Source organism: Thermobia domestica, chromosome 11 (assembly GCF_964235325.1).
Source record: "Thermobia domestica chromosome 11, izTheDome1.hap1.1, whole genome shotgun sequence".
In the NCBI taxonomy this organism is placed as follows: Eukaryota; Metazoa; Arthropoda; class Insecta; order Zygentoma; family Lepismatidae; genus Thermobia; species Thermobia domestica.
In genome coordinates this window covers 257,766,115-257,783,899 of record NC_137464.1, presented here as the reverse complement: position 1 = coordinate 257,783,899, position 17,785 = coordinate 257,766,115, and the positions used below count along the sequence as shown (strand labels likewise).

The 17,785-nt window shown below is 36.5% G+C and overlaps 1 protein-coding gene across 1 annotated transcript in view; it reads right to left on the bottom strand.

Annotated features, from left to right (window-relative positions):
- Positions 1-7,842: 7,842 nt before the first annotated feature.
- Positions 7,843-17,785, bottom strand: part of Gyc32E (Guanylyl cyclase at 32E) — a 423,433-nt gene continuing 413,490 nt past the window's right edge. The window contains 3 exon segments of the mRNA XM_081732832.1: positions 7,843-8,087; positions 11,660-11,903; positions 13,953-14,076. Of these exon segments, the coding sequence (XP_081588958.1) occupies positions 7,843-8,087; positions 11,660-11,903; positions 13,953-14,076 (613 nt within the window).

Sequence of the window (17,785 nt, the reverse complement as noted above, 5' to 3'; positions counted from 1 at the left end):
CGTATTAGAAAAATAGCCACAATCCGCTACTTATAGTCATCTGCTTTTCATTATTACACTAATATCAGAGTAGCGAGGCACATAGAAATAAGCCCAATCCGCTACTTATAGTCCAATCTGATTTTCATTATTACCACTAATTCTTGTAGCGAGAGGCACTTAGAAAATAGCCCAATCCGCTACTTATAGTCCAAAGTCTGATTTTTCATTATTACACTAATTTTGGTAGCGAGAGCACTTAGAAAATAGCCCAATCCGCTACTTATAGTCCAATCTGATTTTCATTATTACACTAATTTTGGTAGCGAGATCACTTAGAAAATAGCCCAATCCGCTACTTATAGTCCAATCTGATTTTCATTATTACACTAATTTTGGTAGCGAGAGCACTTAGAAAATAGCCCAATCCGCTACTTATAGTCCAATCTGATTTTCATTATTACACTAATTTTGGTAGCGAGAGCACTTAGAAAATAGCCCAATCCGCTACTTATAGTCCAATCTGATTTTCATTATTACACTAATTTTGGTAGCGAGGATCACTTAGAAAATAGCCAATCCGCTACTTATAGTCCAATCTGATTTTCATTATTAACACTAATTTTGGTACCGAGATCACTTAGAAAATAGCCAATCCGCAACTTATAGTCCAATCTGATTTTCATTATTACACTAATTTTGGTAGCGAGATCACTTAGAAAATAGCCCAATCCGCTACTTATAGTCCAATCTGATTTTCATTATTACACTAATTTTGTAGCGAGATCACTTAGAAAATAGCCCAATCCGCTACTTATAGGTCCAATCTGATTCTTCATTATTACACTAATTTTGGTAGCGAGATCACTTAGAAAATAAGCCCAATCCGCTACTTATAGTCCAATCTGATTTTCATTATTACACTAATTTTGGTAGCGAGAGCACTTAGAAAATAGCCCAATCCGCTACTTATAGTCCAATCTGATTTTCATTATTACACTAATTTTGGTAGCGAGAGCACTTAGAAAATAGCCCAATCCGCTACTTATAGTCCAATCTGATTTTCATTATTACACTAATTTTGGTAGCGAGATCACTTAGAAAATAGCCCAATCCGCTACTTATAGTCCAATCTGATTTTCATTATTACACTAATTTTGGTAGCGAGATCACTTAGAAAATAGCCCAATCCGCTACTTATAGTCCAATCTGATTTTCATTATTACACTAATTTTGGTAGCGAGAGCACTTAGAAAATAGCCCAATCCGCTACTTATAGTCCAATCTGATTTTCATTATTACACTAATTTTGGTAGCGAGAGCACTTAGAAAATAGCCCAATCCGCTACTTATAGTCCAATCTGATTTTCATTATTACACTAATTTTGGTAGCGAGAGCACTTAGAAAATAGCCCAATCCGCTACTTATAGTCCAATCTGATTTTCATTATTACACTAATTTTGGTAGCGAGAGCACTTAGAAAATAGCCCAATCCGCTACTTATAGTCCAATCTGATTTTCATTATTACACTAATTTTGGTAGCGAGATCACTTAGAAAATAGCCCAATCCGCTACTTATAGTCCAATCTGATTTTCATTATTACACTAATTTTGGTACCGAGAGCACTTAGAAAATAGCCCAATCCGCTACTTATAGTCCAATCTGATTTTCATTATTACACTAATTTTGGTACCGAGATCACTTAGAAAATAGCCCAATCCGCTACTTATAGTCCAATCTGATTTTCATTATTACACTAATTTTGGTACCGAGAGCACTTAGAAAATAGCCCAATCCGCTACTTATAGTCCAATCTGATTTTCATTATTACACTAATTTTGGTAGCGAGATCACTTAGAAAATAGCCCAATCCGCTACTTATAGTCCAATCTGATTTTCATTATTACACTAATTTTGGTACCGAGATCACTTAGAAAATAGCCCAATCCGCTACTTATAGTCCAATCTGATTTTCATTATTACACTAATTTTGGTACCGAGATCACTTAGAAAATAGCCCAATCCGCTACTTATAGTCCAATCTGATTTTCATTATTACACTAATTTTGGTAGCGAGATCACTTAGAAAATAGCCCAATCCGCTACTTATAGTCCAATCTGATTTTCATTATTACACTAATTTTGGTAGCGAGAGCACTTAGAAAATAGCCCAATCCGCTACTTATAGTCCAATCTGATTTTCATTATTACACTAATTTTGGTACCGAGATCACTTAGAAAATAGCCCAATCCGCTACTTATAGTCCAATCTGATTTTCATTATTACACTAATTTTGGTACCGAGATCACTTAGAAAATAGCCCAATCCGCTACTTATAGTCCAATCTGATTTTCATTATTACACTAATTTTGGTAGCGAGAGCACTTAGAAAATAGCCCAATCCGCTACTTATAGTCCAATCTGATTTTCATTATTACACTAATTTTGGTAGCGAGAGCACTTAGAAAATAGCCCAATCCGCTACTTATAGTCCAATCTGATTTTCATTATTACACTAATTTTGGTAGCGAGAGCACTTAGAAAATAGCCCAATCCGCTACTTATAGTCCAATCTGATTTTCATTATTACACTAATTTTGGTACCGAGAGCACTTAGAAAATAGCCCAATCCGCTACTTATAGTCCAATCTGATTTTCATTATTACACTAATTTTGGTAGCGAGATCACTTAGAAAATAGCCCAATCCGCTACTTATAGTCCAATCTGATTTTCATTATTACACTAATTTTGGTACCGAGAGCACTTAGAAAATAGCCCAATCCGCTACTTATAGTCCAATCTGATTTTCATTATTACACTAATTTTGGTAGCGAGATCACTTAGAAAATAGCCCAATCCGCTACTTATAGTCCAATCTGATTTTCATTATTACACTAATTTTGGTAGCGAGATCACTTAGAAAATAGCCCAATCCGCTACTTATAGTCCAATCTGATTTTCATTATTACACTAATTTTGGTACCGAGAGCACTTAGAAAATAGCCCAATCCGCTACTTATAGTCCAATCTGATTTTCATTATTACACTAATTTTGGTAGCGAGAGCACTTAGAAAATAGCCCAATCCGCTACTTATAGTCCAATCTGATTTTCATTATTACACTAATTTTGGTAGCGAGATCACTTAGAAAATAGCCCAATCCGCTACTTATAGTCCAATCTGATTTTCATTATTACACTAATTTTGGTAGCGAGATCACTTAGAAAATAGCCCAATCCGCTACTTATAGTCCAATCTGATTTTCATTATTACACTAATTTTGGTAGCGAGAGCACTTAGAAAATAGCCCAATCCGCTACTTATAGTCCAATCTGATTTTCATTATTACACTAATTTTGGTACCGAGATCACTTAGAAAATAGCCCAATCCGCTACTTATAGTCCAATCTGATTTTCATTATTACACTAATTTTGGTAGCGAGATCACTTAGAAAATAGCCCAATCCGCTACTTATAGTCCAATCTGATTTTCATTATTACACTAATTTTGGTACCGAGATCACTTAGAAAATAGCCCAATCCGCTACTTATAGTCCAATCTGATTTTCATTATTACACTAATTTTGGTACCGAGATCACTTAGAAAATAGCCCAATCCGCTACTTATAGTCCAATCTGATTTTCATTATTACACTAATTTTGGTACCGAGATCACTTAGAAAATAGCCCAATCCGCTACTTATAGTCCAATCTGATTTTCATTATTACACTAATTTTGGTACCGAGATCACTTAGAAAATAGCCCAATCCGCTACTTATAGTCCAATCTGATTTTCATTATTACACTAATTTTGGTACCGAGAGCACTTAGAAAATAGCCCAATCCGCTACTTATAGTCCAATCTGATTTTCATTATTACACTAATTTTGGTAGCGAGAGCACTTAGAAAATAGCCCAATCCACTACTTATAGTCCAATCTGATTTTCATTACTACACTAATTTTGGTAGCGAGATCACTTAGAAAATAGCCCAATCCGCTACTTATAGTCCAATCTGATTTTCATTATTACACTAATTTTGGTAGCGAGAGCACTTAGAAAATAGCCCAATCCGCTACTTATAGTCCAATCTGATTTTCATTATTACACTAATTTTGGTAGCGAGAGCACTTAGAAAATAGCCCAATCCGCTACTTATAGTCCAATCTGATTTTCATTATTACACTAATTTTGGTAGCGAGAGCACTTAGAAAATAGCCCAATCCGCTACTTATAGTCCAATCTGATTTTCATTATTACACTAATTTTGGTACCGAGAGCACTTAGAAAATAGCCCAATCCGCTACTTATAGTCCAATCTGATTTTCATTATTACACTAATTTTGGTACCGAGAGCACTTAGAAAATAGCCCAATCCGCTACTTATAGTCCAATCTGATTTTCATTATTACACTAATTTTGGTAGCGAGAGCACTTAGAAAATAGCCCAATCCGCTACTTATAGTCCAATCTGATTTTCATTATTACACTAATTTTGGTAGCGAGAGCACTTAGAAAATAGCCCAATCCGCTACTTATAGTCCAATCTGATTTTCATTATTACACTAATTTTGGTACCGAGAGCACTTAGAAAATAGCCCAATCCGCTACTTATAGTCCAATCTGATTTTCATTATTACACTAATTTTGGTAGCGAGATCACTTAGAAAATAGCCCAATCCGCTACTTATAGTCCAATCTGATTTTCATTATTACACTAATTTTGGTAGCGAGAGCACTTAGAAAATAGCCCAATCCGCTACTTATAGTCCAATCTGATTTTCATTATTACACTAATTTTGGTACCGAGAGCACTTAGAAAATAGCCCAATCCGCTACTTATAGTCCAATCTGATTTTCATTATTACACTAATTTTGGTACCGAGAGCACTTAGAAAATAGCCCAATCCGCTACTTATAGTCCAATCTGATTTTCATTATTACACTAATTTTGGTAGCGAGAGCACTTAGAAAATAGCCCAATCCGCTACTTATAGTCCAATCTGATTTTCATTATTACACTAATTTTGGTACCGAGAGCACTTAGAAAATAGCCCAATCCGCTACTTATAGTCCAATCTGATTTTCATTATTACACTAATTTTGGTACCGAGAGCACTTAGAAAATAGCCCAATCCGCTACTTATAGTCCAATCTGATTTTCATTATTACACTAATTTTGGTAGCGAGAGCACTTAGAAAATAGCCCAATCCGCTACTTATAGTCCAATCTGATTTTCATTATTACACTAATTTTGGTAGCGAGATCACTTAGAAAATAGCCCAATCCGCTACTTATAGTCCAATCTGATTTTCATTATTACACTAATTTTGGTAGCGAGATCACTTAGAAAATAGCCCAATCCGCTACTTATAGTCCAATCTGATTTTCATTATTACACTAATTTTGGTAGCGAGAGCACTTAGAAAATAGCCCAATCCGCTACTTATAGTCCAATCTGATTTTCATTATTACACTAATTTTGGTACCGAGATCACTTAGAAAATAGCCCAATCCGCTACTTATAGTCCAATCTGATTTTCATTATTACACTAATTTTGGTACCGAGATCACTTAGAAAATAGCCCAATCCGCTACTTATAGTCCAATCTGATTTTCATTATTACACTAATTTTGGTACCGAGATCACTTAGAAAATAGCCCAATCCGCTACTTATAGTCCAATCTGATTTTCATTATTACACTAATTTTGGTACCGAGATCACTTAGAAAATAGCCCAATCCGCTACTTATAGTCCAATCTGATTTTCATTATTACACTAATTTTGGTACCGAGAGCACTTAGAAAATAGCCCAATCCGCTACTTATAGTCCAATCTGATTTTCATTATTACACTAATTTTGGTAGCGAGAGCACTTAGAAAATAGCCCAATCCACTACTTATAGTCCAATCTGATTTTCATTACTACACAAATTTGGTAGCGAGATCACTTAGAAAATAGCCCAATCCGCTACTTATAGTCCAATCTGATTTTCATTATTACACTAATTTTGGTACCGAGAGCACTTAGAAAATAGCCCAATCCGCTACTTATAGTCCAATCTGATTTTCATTATTACACTAATTTTGGTAGCGAGAGCACTTAGAAAATAGCCCAATCCGCTACTTATAGTCCAATCTGATTTTCATTATTACACTAATTTTGGTAGCGAGAGCACTTAGAAAATAGCCCAATCCGCTACTTATAGTCCAATCTGATTTTCATTATTACACTAATTTTGGTAGCGAGATCACTTAGAAAATAGCCCAATCCGCTACTTATAGTCCAATCTGATTTTCATTATTACACTAATTTTGGTACCGAGAGCACTTAGAAAATAGCCCAATCCGCTACTTATAGTCCAATCTGATTTTCATTATTACACTAATTTTGGTAGCGAGAGCACTTAGAAAATAGCCCAATCCGCTACTTATAGTCCAATCTGATTTTCATTATTACGCTAATTTTGGCACCGAGATCACTTAGAAAATAGCCCAATCCGCTACTTATAGTCCAATCTGATTTTCATTATTACACTAATTTTGGTAGCGAGAGCACTTAGAAAATAGCCCAATCCGCTACTTATAGTCCAATCTGATTTTCATTATTACACTAATTTTGGCACCGAGATCACTTAGAAAATAGCCCAATCCGCTACTTATAGTCCAATCTGATTTTCATTATTACACTAATTTTGGTAGCGAGAGCACTTAGAAAATAGCCCAATCCGCTACTTATAGTCCAATCTGATTTTCATTATTACACTAATTTTGGTAGCGAGAGCACTTAGAAAATAGCCCAATCCGCTACTTATAGTCCAATCTGATTTTCATCATTACACTAATTTTGGTACCGAGATCACTTAGAAAATAGCCCAATCCGCTACTTATAGTCCAATCTGATTTTCATTATTACACTAATTTTGGTAGCGAGAGCACTTAGAAAATAGCCCAATCCGCTACTTATAGTCCAATCTGATTTTCATTATTACACTAATTTTGGTAGCGAGAGCACTTAGAAAATAGCCCAATCTGTCACTTATAGCTCAATCTGATTTCGATTATTACACTAATTTTGATTATTACTGCAAACTAAATAGCAAATTTTATATTGTGTCGAGGCAAATAGTTATAAAACGAGGCTCCGTATTCTGCTATGTAGTGAGAATAATACTCACTGTATAAACTCCTATTTTTCAGTAGACAATAAATTAAATCTTTTCACAAGTATATAATAAGAAACAAAGTCTTTGGATATCATTTATTTTATAAGCAATATAGTGTACAGTAACAACTTATTTTGACTTTTTTTTATTTGTTGCTTTCGACACTGATAAAAAGTTGTTTCGACAGTTTCGACAGTTGCCAAACATTGCTTTTTTTCAAAGAGAGGGTTGATAGCCAATTCTTTGAAAACAAGAATGAACATTGGAATGAGTGAATTATCTTGGATCAATGTGGGAGAATTGTAAAGAGAAATGATGATTCTAAGATCCTTCGCTTATTTGTAGTAATTTTAATGAAAATCTTCAGGTTAATTCACACATAGCGTGGCGTGCTCGTGCCATTCCCCTGCCATACCCCTCCGTACCACGACCACGACTATTCACACATATGCCATGCCGCTATTGCTTTCTACACCATTTCGTTTGGTTCTGATCAACTTCGTATCGCTTCGTGTGCTCCGAAGAAAGCCGAGGATCGCAGCCGACGAGCTGCGATTGGGTTTCTGCTCAAGGCGGCCTGTAGGGGCACGACACGTCATATGTGAATTAAAAATGGCAACTTAATGCATTTTGAATTTCAAAATAAAAAAAAATGCCACGGCATGAGAAACGGCACTCTATGTATGAATTAACCTTCGCACTTTATAAAACTTTTCTTTTGAATTAAGGGAATGTAGGGTACCTTGATGGGCGTGAGTCCTCTCTCCTGGTAATGATAACCACCCAACTTCTCCAGTAAATTTTTGGTAGCCTCTGAGATATGGATTCTGAACGCCTCTCCACTGGACTCCATTCTGGATGCTGTGTTTACTGTATCTCCAAAAAGACAATAACGAGGCATCTTGAGACCCACCACTCCTGCTACCACATGACCTGAAAAACAAACAATCAGATTGAAATTTAAATGCAGGGGCGCAGATATTGACTTGCGGGCTTCACGAATCTAAGAAGGAAAATATTGAAGCAGAAAAGCCACACATTTTCAGTTCTTATACGTATTCTTTGAAATACAGTGTGGTCCAGAAGTGGCTTGACACTAGTAGTTAGTCAGTTCTCAATTCAATAGAAGAGCAGTAGCTGATTTACGTAAACAATACATTATGGTACGTCTCGTGACAATATATGGTTCGAGAATAATTGATAGTATTATTAGTGAGGCAATAGAAATGAAATCTTTACGTCCCACGGTTATGCCGGTGAGGCTAAAGGAGACGGGGATTATGAGAAATGAATGAAATGGTGGAATGAAGAAAGTGGTAGGAAACAGGAGAACCCCGAGAAAATCCACGAGCACTGTGTTTGTCCACCACAAAGTCCACACGGCGCGAGCTGGGATCGATCCAAGGGACCCCAAGCACCGGAAGTGAACGCTCTACCACTGAGCCACCGCGCCCCGAGCAAAGCGGGTATTTGACGCTAGTATGTTATATAATCAGATATTCGTTCGTGTTAAACTATACTAAATTTAATTTGAATTAAGATGCTATATTTAAGCCTAGGCTTGGTAAACCTCAGCTTATTAATGAGTTTGGTTTACGAAAAAGCAAACAAAATTCGTTTACGTGGCGTACATATGATATTACTTTTTGTTAGTCTCTTTTGATTACAAAAGTTTTCCATTTATTGATTCAGATGTGTTTGTGGACCAGAGGCAGCTTGTAATGGATAGTAAAGATTAAAAAAAAAAAAATCTTTATTACAATCAAGGTTCGGTCAGTGAACACAGGTCTACGTCGAAATGGAGAGCTTTCTAATTGCATTTCACTTCACTTCGGAGAACCCAATTCGTCTTTTGTACTGTGTTCTGTAAGGCTTTAATACACCGAGTCAGTTCACTTCCTACGCAACCATTCCACAGCTATTTACAAGCCTTTGCTTTTACCTTTTCAATTCCAAATCCTTTTCTTTCTCTCCCCCCCTTTTTTCTTTGATCTTTTTCTGTTCTCGGCTACTGTCTTTGAATACCATCTTCCCAGAAGCTAATTCAGGGCTTGTTGTGTGCTGAATATGAGAAAAGGCAGAAAGGACGTGGCTAGAATTCGATTACAAACTAACTTTTTTCTATTGTTTTGCTTTTTATTTCGTTTTGCTTAACTGAAATTCTGTTGCACCTGGTCATGGGATACGCTGTAAGATGGACACAAATTATGTTACAGATATAGACTGAATACTCGGTAATAGAGTCTAAACGACGATTTCTTAATGAAAATACAGGAATACGCTCAGCATTGATGGTTAAGAGTCTTCATTCCGGCAAAATTAAAATACCGCTAATTTTACAGTAATTATGTGATATCTTCAAATAGATAAAAGATAATTGAAATGTGGAACAAGAGCGCCCTAGACAATATTATTTTCCATGAGAAACCGTTATCACGACTCACTTATCTGCTTTCGATTTCGAGCCATTTTGAAAATCGGCATTTATTTTCGCGTTTCTAAACAGCTGAAAACGGAAAGCCACTAGGTGACTTGTGATAACGGTACCTCAAGCAAAATAATATTGTCTAGGGCGCTCTTGTTCCGAATTTCAATTATCTTTTATCTATTGGAAGATATCACATAATTACTGTAAAATTAGCGGTATTTTAATTTCGCCGGGATGAAGACTCTTAAGGTTTAATGCGGAACATTCAGACTATTTTCCCTCGTCACAATAAGACCAATAGTCGACACAGGTTGTGCATTAAGATTCTCAATAGCTCAGTGGTAGGGCGCTTCTGGTATGGGAACCCAGGTTCGATCTCCGGCCAAGTAAGTTTGTGGTAGACAACACCGTGTTCGTTGGTTTTTTCGGGAAGTACTCTTGTTTCCTCCAACTTTCCCATTCCACCAATTCTTCCATCCAAGGACGGCCCTAGGCAATTTGCCACCCCGTGCAATTGCATCATTTGCCGCCCCCTTTCTCCAGAAGAACAAATCTTAAGAGGCCTCATCCCGGCGAAATTAAAATACCGCTAATTTTACAGTAATTATGTGATATCTTCAAATAGATAAAAGATAATCGAGATATGGAACAAGAGCGCCCTAGACAATATTATTTTGCGTGAGATACCGTTGTCACAAGTCACCTAGTGACTTTCCGTTTTCAGCCGTCTAGAAACGCGAAAATAAAATACCGATTTTCAAAATGGCCAGAAATCGAAAGCAGAGAAGTGGGTCGTGATAACGATATCTCATGTAACATGATATTGTCTAGGGCGCTTTCGTTCCATATCTCGATTATCTTTGATCTATTTGAAGATATTACATAATTACTGTAAAATTAGCGGTATTTTAATTTCGCTGGAATGAAGCCTCTTAAAAGCCATGATTTTAAGTATGCTACTCCATCACCAACAACGTTGGGGGAGGGAAAGTGCACTCGCACTCAGAAAGGCTTCAACACAACAAATTCAATATCGTTATGTCTGTTGTTTTCTTTTTTTTTTTTTTTAAATAATGTTTCCTTTCGATACACATAACAGTTCTTTTCGTCATAATAATACAATGTTTCTTTTAAAAAGTAGTGTGTTTTATTATTACTAAACCAGTATGAATTGATCATTATGTCGCAGTTCAGTACTAATATTAATGTATGCCCAAACAGTAGCTGTAACTGAAGTTACAAATAACATATTCAATTTCAGTAGCATGCACCAAAAAGCCAATAACATATTTAACTTAATCCAAAATGTTTAACTATTCCAGTCGCCATCCGGATTTTTGTCAATATTTTGAAACTTCGAAACAGTCTCCTGAAAAATTTAAAACCTGGATATGTGGCATTTGTGCTCTTAAAACTCAAATTGTAGTTACAAAGATGACTACTAAGTTCACACGAAATTTTTCTTGTTCCCTCAGGATGATTTTTATACCAGAATTTCTATGTCATGGTAAGCTTCTCTCAAGGTTGGTGTAAAGAGACAAGTTTTGCTGATAGATGTCACTACAGTTTACGCTTCCTCTCATGTATTTTTTAACTTTCATATAAATTTACGTCTTCTCTTATAAATTTCAACCTACAGACTTCAAATTTTGAGAGAAGGAACTTCATAACCTAATAAAGTTAACAATCCGTGCCGATTTTTATTTGTGATTTTCTTTATTGTTGAAATGGCTTGATTGTTGAAATGGATATCCAAACCTTTAACAATGGAACATTTTCAGCAACGAAGAAAATTATAAATAAAAAATCGCCACGGATTGTTGCCTTCGATAGGTTATGAAGTTTCTCCTCTAAAAATGTGAAGTCTCTAGGTTGAAATTTGTAAGAGAAATCATGAATTTTCGTGAAAGGTAAAAAATACATGAGAGAGATACGAAGACCATAGTGACATCTATCGGTAAAACTTGTTCCTTTACACCAACCTTAATCTACTATGCCATCAATGCTTAGAAGAGGATACATTTATAGGTCGAGGTACCATTCTGTCTCTGCATACAATGAGAAAGTGATTACTTACCGGAATGAATCCCAACCCTCAACTTGAGCAGTTCTCCTGGACGGTGACGTATCTCGAATTTCTTGATTTTCGTGAGCAAATGTAGAGCCATTGAAGCAATCTCTCCTGCATGGCGGTCGCCGTTGCGTATGGGGAGTCCACTAACTACCATATACGCGTCGCCAATCGTCTCCACTTTGTACACGTCGTAGTGAGAGATGATGGAGTCAAAACAAGTGTACAAATCATTCAACAGATCCACCACCTAAAGAGGAACAGAGAAAGAAGTATAGATGGTAGTATAACATAGTTATAAAATAATAATAGTAATAACACTCGACAACTTTTTTTTAAAGTGCTGTGGGACATCGCGAATAGAGAATCTCATTCGCTTGTGTGTGTGGGGAATAGGAAGTATTTTAAAGAATAAATCTTTTCTAAGAGTAAATCTCCTAACATATGGTGTACGCATCAAAGGGCTCTTCGATCTTCTGCAGCCGGCCAATTCGTTAGTGCTAGGTTTCTCAACCTGGAGGTCGCGAGATAAATACATTGGGGTGCGAACAGAAGTCTAGAAAGATAAATATAATAAGATAAATATAAATATAATAGTAGTACCTAGTAGCAGAAAAATAGTATTAAAATTTAATTTGAATTTCTTATTTTGAAAGACGTATTTATATTTCCACTCCAGAGATCCGGTGACTCAGACAGACCCGGAGAGTCGAACAGACCTAGAGACTCAGACTCGGTGACTCGAATAGACCCGGAGAATCAGACAGACCCGGTAACCCGAACAGACCCTGCGACTCACAGGTAATCGAAATATCTCTGCAGCATTACTGCAGAATTTTACAGTTGATTAATAATATTCACTGCTTGAACTCGAACATTCATTTGTTTGATTCTCGGTGTGACATTTCCTAATCAACATATGTTTTGACAAGAATAATTTCATGTTTACTCGTTTTTCCATACGGGGCTTTAAAACATAGCCTATACAAAAAGTATCAACAAAAGACTGTCTGGGGTTAGTTGTATCTTTTAATATTCTAAACAAAAAGTTTTCAGATCAATTAAACTTTGACAATCTCATATAAGAGAAACATATAGCTTATCTTTTCTGTGATTCTCGCGCATTTATACTCCGATAAACCTTGTAGTTATCTTTCAGTGGATTGTTTGACACACACAGAAGTAAACAACAAGCAAAAAAGAAAAAAAATATATTTAGTGAAAAGGCAATGAAAGAGGAGAATCATTTTGTTACAATTGCATTAGTAGCCTCAGACAGACTTCCCATGTGTACGACGACGTTTCAGCGTTTCCGAGTAGTATCGTTTCACTGGGCTACTCCAAATCATGGGTCTCTCCGAGTCACTGGAACACTTCGAGTCATGGGTATATCCGGATCATTCTGGGTTACTACAGATCATGGGTCCGACCGGGTCACCGGGTCTGTTGATTCATGGAACTGACTGGCTCTCAGTTTTCGGAACATTCCCTCACTGACACAACTTTATCTGAAAGCTTTTGGACCTGGGATCTTTTAAAAATACAATCTTATATTTCCTGTTCAATGCCTCAACATCAAACCAACATAATTATCTGTATTACATTTACAGTATCAGCGATGTGCTTCTTTTCTGGTGGAAGGGATTAGTCAGTCGCTTTGTGTAGTGAATCTGCAGTTTTTAGAAAGCAGTAAACTGTATAACAGTATATCATTATTGATTATTAACTTAACTAGCTATATTAGAGGGTTGGAGTGCCAGATTCACCTAAGCGATAAAATTAGAAATTTCTCATTTAGGTCCATGAATCGATCCTAAATTACCATTTTTAACCTAAGGAAACTTTAACCTATCGGGAAGTAAGTTAATGTATTGCTGGAAGGGTGCTGACTTTTTGTTAAGTTGTTAAACCGTATGAAAAAGCTGGACTTTTGGTCAAATTTTCTCCAAAGTATGAACGTTTGCACGTAGGCTTCTCTGGCACTCAACTCTTCATATATATCTATGTTCGGAACAGCGATAGGCAGAAACAGATAGAATCAAGGAGAGAGAATGAGGCAGGAAAAGCGCATAGAGAAGTGTTGGCAGTGTATAAGTAGTAATCAACTTATTTGGGGTGTATCTGAAACCACTGACTCTGTGATCCTTATTCTTATTCATCCTGCCTCTCTTCATTCACTGCCTTGGTACTCGCTTGCTCTTTATGTCTGTTAGTCAGGACTACTGAGAGTGAGACAAGCTCTGACGTCACAGAGCAATGAGTAAGGAAAGAGCGATAAAAATAGATGGAAATATTTTACCTGTAACGGCGTGCTAACGGCTGAGATTTCAGTGAAACCAACGATGTCACTGAAGTAGATGGTCACGGAATCGAAACTCTCCGCTTCTACTGGATCTCCTCGCTTTAAGGACTCAGCTACACTCCTGCAAAGAAACAAATAATCACTAATTAAAATTATGATTATCAGTAGCGTAGCGTGGTATTCCGAAATGGGGATGCCAAAGTTAGTCACTTGTGCGATACAATACTACTGCAACCAGAAATACATAGCTATTTCGAGGGGAAATATAGGGTTATAAAAAATTAGGGGGGCAGGCCCCCTAATTTTGGGCCTAGTGGGGCATACATAGGTAATTGCGTGGATTACGTTAGAAGCCAATAAGCAATTGTGTAGTGGAAATGGAAAAGGCTGAAAGTGCCAAAAAATAAAAAAATCGATTTTTTGCATGGAATGTGTTGTAAACGACATCGCCAATAACCTAGAGAAGGTCCAAAGTGCCAGAAAAATTCCTACTAGTTTCTAGAGCGCTCGCAAGGAGCAGCACCTTAAAGGATAAAGTACAGTTTTAGGAAGTTTTTATTGAATACTGGAAATTTTATTTTGTGGCACTTTCAGCCTTTTCCATTTCCATTACACAATTGTCTCAGCTCCTTCTTGCCACTATCGTTGTGACGAGAAAACTCGGCCCTGCTGTTGTAGGAACATTGTTTCCAGTATAGTATTTCTCTGTCGCGGGTAGCTTCTTTCTCTGCATACCATACTTCAATCTTGTTCTTTAAAACAAAATGCCCCTAGAAATTTGTCATCTTAGGTCCGGACCTCAGACGCCCGTTCGTGAATATGGGGCTGAGTGTATATATATCATTTGAAGATGCAAATAATAGCACTTTAAACAACTCTGGGGGCCTGTATCTGTATGCCTATTTCTTTGTCAGATATCCAGATACTACAACCATTTCTGTTTTGTTCTATTTCCTTGACGTTAGCGCTCGTACATTCTGTACAGAAACCATAGCTTAGTTCTAAATAGATAGAGAAGGTAATACTTGCGAATACGCCAGCTTATATCTAAAGCAAATGTGGGTTGCAAGGGATGAAGAGGGGTAAGAAACAAGTAGTTGGGCATGCGCATTCGACACAAAGCAGACGAAAACTCTGATGCTTGCAGTAGGCCTGGATGCCCAAAGAACATAGCATACGACAAGAGGAAAGACAGAAAATGTGCATCTGAGTGACGCGCATGCGCAGGTTCCGCTTGTCGAAACAAGGCGAGAGACCACATTGTGATAATCACAAGCAAACAATTTATATATAATTAAATACGTACTTTTTCTTATTAAGAGGGGATGCCGGGTATACCGGCGTTCCCTTATGCTACGCCGCTGATGATTATTTCAACAAACAATTCAACAAACATATCAGTAAGAACAAAGGAAGAAAGTATGATATAAGTAAGAACAAAGGAAGAAAGTATAAGTAAGAACAAAGGAAGAAAGTATGATATAAGTAAGAACAAAGGAAGAAAGTGTGATATAAGTAAGAACAAAGGAAGAAAGTATGATATAAGTAAGAACAAAGGAAGAAAGTATGATATAAGTAAGAACAAAGGAAGAAAGTATGATATAAATAAGAACAAAGGAAGAAAGTATGATATAAATAAGAACAAAGGAAGAAAGTATGATATAAGTAAGAACAAAGGAAGAAAGTATGATATAAGTAAGAACAAAGGAAGAAAGTATAAGTCAGAACAAAGGAAGAAAGTATGATATAAGTAAGAACAAAGGAAGAAAGTATGATATAAGTAAGAGCAAAGGAAGAAAGTATGATATAAGTAAGAACAAAGGAAGAAAGTATGATATAAGTAAGAACAAAGGAAGAAAGTATGATATAAGTAAGAACAAAGGAATAAAGTATGATATAAATAAGAACAAAGGAAGAAAGTATGATATAAGTAAGAACAAAGGAAGAAAGTATGATATAAGTAAGAACAAAGGAAGAAAGTACGATATAAGTAAGAACAAAGGAAGAAAGTACGATATAAGTAAGAACAAAGGAAGAAAGTATGATATAAGTAAGAACAAAGGAAGAAAGTATGATATAAGTAAGACTTGCTAAACTTTCTCTAAAGAGTTTCCCTATATTTGCTATGAAAGGGAGGTCATACAAAATTAGTTTAAATTTAAAAGATTGGTGTTCCGCTTGGCTCACCAACGCTCGCTTCTCTCAAATATTATAAGTTTCATCCCCATCTGTGAAATCTTCTACAGAGGAAATATTATTAAGTATTCTTTCTTTTGACAGGTCCTGGAAATAATGATTTTTTCTAAAGGGGGGAACTTGGAAATGTTTCTTCAACTTTTCTTGATCCTTTCTCTTTCAACTCCCAACATTTTCTTCTATTTTTCAAATCATCGATCAGTTGTGTTCTTCTTCTTCCTATTCCTCACTTTCCTTCCATCTTTCCTTCGATGACGGTATGAAGAAGACAATTTCTTCGCAAGATGTGTCCAATCCAATTGGCCTTCCTACGAAGGATGCTTCCTGAAAGCGCCATCTTCTCTCCTATCCCTTTTATAACATATTCGCTTGTTACTCTTTCTGTCCAACACCACATTTCGAAGCTCTAAATATTTCTTCTCTAACTTTCATAATGTCCAAGTCTCCGCACCATACAGTCCAATACTCCATATATGGCATTCGACCAACTTCTTCCTTAGCCCAATACTTTAAGCCTGCTATTTAAGAGTGATCGTTTCTTGTTAAATGCTTCTTTGGGTATGGCACCTGATCTCTTGGGTGCAGTAAGCGTCTCTAATCAAAATATTTCCCAGATACTTGAAATGATCGCACTCTTCAAGTTCTCTTTGTTCTTCTCTGACCCATAAGAGCGCGTTTCCATGGAATATTCTCATGACTTCCGTTTTGTCAACATTGATTTCCATTCCATATAGTTTCAAAGTGTCAACTATTTTGTCAATCATCTCGAGTACTTGTTCTTCGGTGCTAGTTATAATTAACCATATCATCTGCATACCTGATATTGTTAATGGTTTGCTCTCTAATCTTGAAATCTCAATTTCTCATTAATAGTACTTTGATTAAACATTCATTGTAAATTTCTTTTTTATACACACCACTAAGACTTAGGCTATTTGAGAAAACGTTACCCCCTGTAGCGAACGCGGCCAAGGTGGCTATTCAGTAATTTTACTTTCACCAGAGTTGTAAATCATACTGTGAGCCAGTCAGGGTTTCCGGGTCTTTTTGCCAGGTCCAGGCTTGTAATAGCAGAATTCCAATACTCTGCACAAACCATCTTCCAAGCAACTGTTTCTTGCTACAATCCCTTTGTTTGGCAACAGGTCTTTCCTTTTTTTCCCTTCCTTTTGAAATCTTTTAAACAGCAGGCGGTCTATTGTTCAGAAATGCACCAAATACGCTCGAGCTGACGTATTCTCCGCGTTTTTATTGTCTTCGCGTTTGTGCTTAGCCATCTACATTTAAATACATGGTCAGCATATTCCAAGCGTACACATCAGCAATAAATACGCTTTGTGATCGCCTCGAATAGCCGGGTACTAAATGTACATTGTGATTTTTATCAAAAGCCTTTCTGTTTGCACAAACTCTACCCTGTAATCCGACAGAGTTTACCGCATAGATTTAAGAAGCCGTCAATGGTCAATGTAGCAAATAACTGAAGATCGAAATGTTTCCTTTTGAAAATATAAGTTTCTCAACCAGCTCTCTGTACAATTTTGCGAAATACGTACTGTAGCAGTCATTAATGTTCATTGCTTCATGGTTTGTTCTGACAACCAACTAAAATACTGTACATCGTACAGAATAAT